Source organism: Helianthus annuus, chromosome 1 (assembly GCF_002127325.2).
Source record: "Helianthus annuus cultivar XRQ/B chromosome 1, HanXRQr2.0-SUNRISE, whole genome shotgun sequence".
NCBI lineage: Eukaryota > Viridiplantae > Streptophyta > Magnoliopsida > Asterales > Asteraceae > Helianthus > Helianthus annuus.
In genome coordinates, this window is record NC_035433.2 from 105,536,899 (window position 1) to 105,545,513 (window position 8,615).

Consider the following 8,615-nt stretch of genomic DNA (forward strand, 5'->3'; position numbering starts at 1 on the left):
ACTCCACCATGCCTCCCCGGTTGTCGGCTTGTTCTTCCATTTTTTTTAGTTGTCCGCCACCCAAGACCCTTTGTTTAACGCCATTCTGTACATAATTGGATAGTCATCCATAAGGCACCTGTTCAAAATCCATACATAAACAGAATCCATACATCAACGACATGGTATAATTTTCAACATAATGCACATGTGCATATAAGTTAATACAATATCATTTACAATCAACATGATGCACATGTGCATATAATTTAATACAACATCATTTACAGTCAATATAATGCACATGTGCACATCATTTAATACAATATCAATTACAAAAGTATAAACATCGTTTACAGTCAACATAATACCTTTTAGTCACAAATCGAATGAATTGTAACTCTTGATGATCTGTATTTGTAGGTTCTGTCAAAGTGATGTAGACATAGAGTCAAGAGTCTGAATTTCAAACCTATGAAGGGTATGTCGACTTTCAACAGTTTTAGACATAATTCTGTGACTATCAACGGGATTGACAACAGATGGACCACCAAATTCGACATCAGATGTTGTATGATGATGATATTCAGACAATATATGAGGAGGTTAATCGGATATACGAGGATCGACACGAAGACACCATATGCAACTGTAAACATCGTGCCGACTGCAACCGCCATGAAGTACATGAACACGACTATCTATATGCCATGAAAACCACCGTGCACGGCTCTCCGCCGTCGTGAACCGCCGTGAATGCCTCTCGGCCGAGTGAGAAGACCATGAACTGGTGCTGGTGAACTACCGAAACCCTAAAGTGGAGATAATATATGTGCATATAATATTGAGTAATCATAATGTACAACATAAAACATGATGCAATTGACACAATGCACATGTGCATATAATATTGAGTAACCATAATGTACAACATAAAACATGATGCAATTGACACAATGCACATGTGCATATAATATTGAGTAATCATATTTTACATCATAAAACAATTGTGAACATGCTACAAAGGAGTATATCATTTAATGAGTCACAATTTACATAAAACGGATATAAAATACCATCTACTGACAAATTAAAGATTTATATATAAACCTTTTACCTGAGAAGATACCACTTGGCTAAAAATTCACCATCACTTCTATCACTTCTGACTTGCAACTACCACCAAACACCAAACAAGAATGCCTAATTTATTTGGGATTCGAATAGAATAAAACCTGCAGGAGTATGCTATATGTAAAATTGAATTACTTACAGCAGCCATCGTCCTGTCATTGCAACTTGTTTCGATTCCAGAACAACCAAATAATCTTTCAAAACGAGATTCGAATCAAGGGAAAATCATAAATTGAAATCATAGCATAAACATCTGAATTGGATTCGAAAACTAAAACCTGCAGATTGTGAAGAAAATCAAACAAATCAGTGAATAATGAAGATAATCGAAGCAGAATCCAAAATCGGATGAAAATTAGGTATTCCTACGTTTGAATGGTATCATATAAATCCAAAACCGATTGAAGAACTGTGTGAGGATTGGCGAAAGAAAGAAACAGGAAAACTCAATTGAAGATTATGCTATTCTTTAGATATCAGTCTCCGCTGTAAGATCACCGTAGTCGATGGATGCAAGATCTCTGATGAAACCCTAGATTGTGAAAGACTGTCGTGAACATGGGATGGAAATAAGGAGAGCGTGTTTTTTTATTAAATGTCACTTAATTACAAATTTGCCATGTGTTCACATTGGTTCTCGCGGTTCTCGCAATAAAGGGTGGTTCCTAACGGATCTTTATCCTATATATATAGGTAGAGGATCCTGTAAAAAGTGCCCAAAGTGTGAGAAGTGTATTATAACACTATATATAATACTATATAACACCATATAAACACCGTATAACAATATGTAATACCATATAATGCCATATAACACTATGTAACACTATGTAACGTTATATAACAAATATAACACTATAGTTTGTCTGATAGCATGTCTATGATAGATGTATAGTGTTATATATTGTTATATAGTGATATATAGTGTTACATAGTGTTACATAGTGTTATATTGTGTTATATGGTGTTACATAGTGTGTTATACGGTGTTTATATGGTGTTATATAGTGTTATATATAGTGTTATAATACACTTCTCACACTTTAGGCCCTTTTTACACTATCCTTACCCTATATATATATATATATATATATATATATATATATATATATAACGTAAGTATCTATAGAAAACCCACGTTAATTTAGAAAACCCGGGAAACTCAAAGCTCCCGATGTTTTTTTTTCTTGAAAAAAATTACACATGTTATATACATGTTTTTAAGGGTTTTGGGCAAAAAAAAATCAAAAAAAACGCCGAGTAGATATTTTAAAAAAAAAATAAACAAGTTTTAGTGTAACACATGTTACAAATATGTCAGATGAATGTAACATGTGTTACACCAAAACTTGTTTATTTTTTTTTAAAATATTTACTCGGCGCTTTTTTGATTTTTTTTTTGCCCAAAACCCTTAAAAACATGTATATAACATGTGTAAATTTTTTCAAGATAAAAAAACATCGGGAGCTTTGAGTTTCCCGGGTTTTCTAAATTAAAGTGGGTTTTCTATACATCCTTCCCCTATATATATATATATATATATATATATATATATATATATATATATATATATATATATAGGATAAAGATCCGTTAGGAACCACCTCTTATTGCGAGAACCGCGAGAACCAATGTGAACACGTGGCAAACTTGTAATTAATGATATTTAATTAAAAAACACGCGCTTATCATATGTCGTTCACTGCCCGTCGTTTTCAAGGTTCACTGTTGTCTTTTTCAAACTAGGTTTTCGTTTGAGATTTTGCATAATCGACGACGACGACGACTGATCTCTACATATTCACGGCGGCGACTGCTTTTCTACATTTTCACGGCGGCGTGGACTTACACATTTACTGATTTCGTCGTTTCGTTTGATATTTTGCATAAACAACGACGGCGGCGACTGATTTCTACATATTCACGGCGGCGACTGCTTTTCTACATTTTCACGGCGGCTTGGACTTACACATTTTACGGGGGGTTCAATTGTGATACTGATTTCGTCGTTGGTATACTGATTTCGGATACTAATGGCTTCGTCTGACTCATCTCGTGTTGGAGTTGAACCTTCTGCATCGGGTGATCAACATACAACATCTTCTTCGTATCATCCACAACAAGATGCTAGTTTTTGCGGCCCATCTAATGTCATTGTAAATCCTATTTCTGCTTTGGGTCCGTCTGATATTTCTGCTGTATGTCCGTCTGATGTTGATGTCAATACCTTACCTGCTGTTAATCCAACTGAAAGTTACAATCCTGTGTTTACAACAGTTGCAAACCCAGTTGCAAATCGACATACCCTTCATGGGTTTGAAATTCAGACGCTTGATTCAATGTTTACATCAGGCCACGTAGGCTCTGAAACTGCTAACTTACCTGATCAATCGTTATCCATTGACACCACATCTACGGGTACCACCACATCTACTGGTACAGCACCTACAAGCACAGAACATCAACATTTACAGTTCATTCGGTTTGAAACTAAAGGTATTTTATATCCATTTTATGTAAAATGTGAATTGTTCAATGATATACTCCTTTTTATCATGTTCACAACTCTATCATGTTCACAACTGTTTATGTTGTTCATTACGATTACTCAATATGCACATGTGCATTGTGTTAACTGCATTTCACAACTCTATCATGTTCACAACTGTTTATGTTGTTCATTACGATTACTCAATATGCACATGTGCATTGTGTTAACTGCATTGCATGTTTACAATTGTTTTTTGTTGAAAATATGATTACTTAATGTTATATGCACATGTGCATTGTGTTGAGTTCTTCATATTACACATCATTCATCTTTATCTCAAATTATGTTTTCAATGAAAATTTATGCACTGTGTTAAGTTCTTCATATTACACATTATTCATCTTTATCTCAAATTATGTTTTCAATGAAAATTTATGCACGTGTGCATTATGATTGCAAATCAATAACTTATGACATCGTACATTAACTGCCAATGTACATGTGCATATTAATTACAATTATACTATTCGTCCCTATATCATGTTGACAATTTTTTTTAATTTATTAATTATTTCCCACTATCATTTAATTTATTAATTATCTCTTACAGGAACGATTACGTCTGCCATACATGCTACACCTAATGGCACCCCGTATTGGATACCTCAAGTTGATGATAGATACCTTCCAGTGGTAAATAGTACATTTACCCATTGGGAAGATATTGTCATGATGTACAACACATATGCTACGCAATCCGGGTTTTCTACTCGTATCGGTACATCGAAAAACAAAAAGTATCATGACAATCCTAATACGAAAATCTCCACTCATAGATATATATTATGTTCAAGAGAAGGACAACCACGAGTCACAGAATCTGACCCCAATGCTCCATCCAAAAATGCTCCAACCATATATGATAAATCTAAGAAACAACATAGACGAAGCCGATTCACAGTTTCCGGGTGTCGTGCGCGTATTAAAGTGAGGTTTGATCGTGCTACCGAACAATACAAAATATATGGTTTCATCGCCGCGCACAACCATTGCATGATTGGTAGCGATCACGCCAACATGTTAAAACAAAACAGGAAACTTGGATTTGAGGAGCAACAATTCATTCACAAAGTTAGTCTTAACAAAATTGGCCCAACTGTTGCTCATAACATTCAAGCATCACTTAAAGGCGGACCTCAAAATGTTCGTGGCACAACAGAAGATTTCAAAAATTGCTCTAGAGACATACGTGCATTCATCGGTGAACGCGATGCAGACATCCTCTTACATACCATGAGATCTCGAGTTACCAATCTTAATGATTTCTATTTTGATTGTGTCATAGTTGACAATGAGTTGCGATCTTTCTTTTGGGCTGATTTCGTATCATTACGAAATTATGAGGCTTTCGGTGATGTGTGTGCATTTGACGCTACATATGACACCAACAAGTAAGATACTATATTTTTTCATCATGTGAAATTACTAATATTTTTTTAATATCATATGTTTTATTTACAGATACAAAATGATTTTTGTGCCATTCACCGGAGTTGATCACCACAAAAAATGTGTTATCTTTGGCGCTGGCATGTTATACGATGAGACTATAGAGTCGTATACATGGTTACTAAACACCTTTCTGGCTGCATATAAGAAACAACCAATCTTTGTTCTCACTGACCAAGACGCATCAATGAAACAAGCTGTATCAACCGTTTTCACAAACTCCATCCATCGTTTGTGCATGTGGCACATAATGAGAAAACTTCCGTCCAAGGTAAACACTCTATTTTTTTATATTAACACGGCTCCAATTAAACCATATAATATGAGTAAATAATTCAACTTTTTTATTATTCATGTTTCCTCATTTACAGATTTCAAATGACATCCTTGATAACACCACTCTTCGTTCGTCAATACATAAGCTGGTGTGGAATTTATTCATCACACCACAAACATTTGAAGAAAGATGGCACGTGTTAATGGACGAATATCACCTAGACAATCATCCGTGGCTTTGTGAGATGTTTGCTATACGCCACGAATGGGTCCCGTGTTATTTCAGAGAGATACCGATGTGTTGTTTGATGAAGACTACATCCAGATGTGAGAGCTCAAACGCGCGTTTTAAAGTCAACTCGTCAGAAACTAACACATTAGTTCAATTTTTAATGTGTTTTGAAACCAGTATCGATGCTCAACGGCATACACAACGAGATCTCGAATTTAAAAGCGACATGTCGACCCCTCGCTTATCTACCGGTCTTCGCATAGAGGCACACGCGTCCGAAACATATACATGGTCTATGTTTCTTGAAGTTCGAAAAGAAATATATATGGGCATGTTCCATTGTATGCCAATTGAATGTCCTGGAACGACCGATGTAAAAAATTACACTGTTCGTCACTGCAAATCAAACATGTCTTATGTCAATGAATTCGAGGTATGTCCTTACCCCGATATACCATTACTACATATTAACCTCAATATATCTATTAATATACCATTACTACATATTAACCTCAATATATCTATTATAACTATCTACTGTCTGTCTACTGTCTACTGTCTGTTTGATCAATTTTTTATTATGCACATGTGCATATATCAATTTTTGTCATTTGTCTGTTTGATCAATTTTTTATTATGCACATGTGCATATATCAATTTTTGTCATTTGTCTGTTTTTATTATGCACATGTGCATATTTGATCATTTTTTTATTATGCACATGTGCATATATCAATTTTTGTCATTTGTCTGTTTGATCAATTTTTTATTATGCACATGTGCATATATCAATTTTTGTCATTGTCTGTTTGAACAATTTTTTATTATGCACATGTGCATATATCAATTTTTGTCATGTTATGTTTGTTTGATCAATTTTTATTATGCACATGTGCATATATCAATTTTTGTCATGTTACAACTATTGTAACCGTCTGTTTGATTAATTTTTTTGGTTTTATCAATTTTTTGTTATGCACGTGTGCATGTATCAAACTTTGTCTTATGTTATACCTATTGTCTGTCTGATTAATTTTTTTTATTCACATGTGCATGTATCAAATTTTATCTTATGTTATTCACTCGTTCGTATATCAAACAGTGTTCATTCTACTTATAATATATGTTATGCATATGTGCAGGTGTCGCTCAATGTACCTGAACAAACTGTAAGCTGTACATGTCTTGGGTTCACTCGTATCGGATACCTATGCCGACATGTATTCTGTATATTCGGTTACCACCAAATTGAACGGATACCGTCCCACTACATCATTCCACGGTGGAAACGAGATGCGCTCCCGTCGGTTGTTCATAGCGTATCTAACATATACTCATCTAACAACAGCTAGTTTGCTATCATCCATAATGAAATAATGGATTTAGTCACTCAATGCACAACCCGACTCAGACGCAATCCTGATCAGCTACGTTCCTTATCTTCTGATATCAAACGCATCAGAAACCGCGTATTTGAATCGTTCCCGTGTGAGCCTCAACCTCGTTCCGTTCAAAAAACTGCAAACATTAGTGACATCTTAAACATACCTTCAAATCTAAGCAAAAGTGTTCATCCTCCGCAAGGTATTAGAAACAAAGGTTGTGGGACCAAAAAACAACGGATCGGCCCCGGTGGTCAAAACATTAAAGATAAACGAAAGAAAGCCGGTAAACGACAAAAAGCCGCCCGCTTATGCAACAAATGCAACAAGTATGTATTTGACCATGATTCTCGCAACTGCGAGAAAATCAAAGCTGCCAAACTTGCTGCACGAGCAACTAAACGTGCTTCTGCTATCGCCGCTGGACTACCCGCCTCGTCTGATTCTGATTCTGATGATACTGATGTTGATCTCGATGACACCGATGATGACACCAATGATGACATCGATGAGTATAATTCTTCTGATTACGATGCATCCGAATACCCCGTCTCTATGCAAAAAGCTCCCGTACCCGAACGAACACATGTTGGACGTGAACCTGAACAGTCTTTTGAGCCTGATCAAAACCTTAGGCGTTCAACTAGACGTCGCAAACCATCCAACATAGCTCGTGATTCTTGATTGATTTATTATGTTTTACAACTTATGATTAGCGAACTTATCTAATTATGACTACTATCTAATTATGACTACTAATGTTTGTTTTGTTTATTTTTTATTAGTACCCATTTAACTTACAGTATTGATATTGGTGATTAACTTGTCATATACAATCTCTGTGTGTTTTATCACTTCATGCACATACTGTATGCACATGTGCATACAATCATTTAACTTACTTATCAACTGTGTTATATCACTTCATGCACCACATACTGTATGCACATGTGCATACAATCATTTAACTTACTTATCAACTGTGTTATATCACTTCATGCACCTGTATGCACATGTGCATACGGGTCATTTAACTTACTAATCAACGTAACATTCCATATTTTAACAAACATATACATTTATAACTAATAACACTGTATGCACATGTGCATATGGTCATTTTACCATATTATTTCACATGTGCATAAATAACACACAACACGAACTTGTTACTGTAACCAAATTAATTCACGTGTGAATAAACAACAAACTATATGAACTATAAATCCAAACATTGATCACCATATTACATATCCAACACAACAATTTTTACACTACACATTACCAATTTGCTAAGATTCAACTTCTGAATATATCAACCAACTATTAGTAACATGATTATCTAATTCCAACCACACCTAACCAAAATGTAACATGCATCATAACTGTATCAACTTGTTACCTTCCCAACACAACCATCTAACATGCCTAACCAAACAAAACAATCCAAATTACCAGTTTAATGTTCAAATACTACCTACGTGTCATGAACTACTACTACTCTCAAACTTTATCCGCATTCTTCCATTTGCTAAGAGTGTCCCAACATTTTTCTTGTTTTGCTCGCTCTTTTTCCAACAATTCTCGCATTCTTTCATCTTCCAAATTTTG

General features: G+C 35.0%; 1 protein-coding gene across 1 annotated transcript; it reads left to right on the forward strand.

The window, feature by feature from the left end:
* Nucleotides 1-3,147: 3,147 nt before the first annotated feature.
* LOC110928736 (protein FAR1-RELATED SEQUENCE 5-like) lies at nt 3,148-6,974 on the forward strand. Its single transcript, XM_022171772.1, has 5 exons — nt 3,148-3,610; nt 4,216-5,056; nt 5,127-5,385; nt 5,486-6,055; nt 6,765-6,974. Exons 1-5 carry the CDS (start codon nt 3,148-3,150, stop codon nt 6,972-6,974), a joined length of 2,343 nt encoding a protein of 780 aa, XP_022027464.1.
* The last annotated feature ends 1,641 nt before the right edge of the window (nt 6,975-8,615 follow it).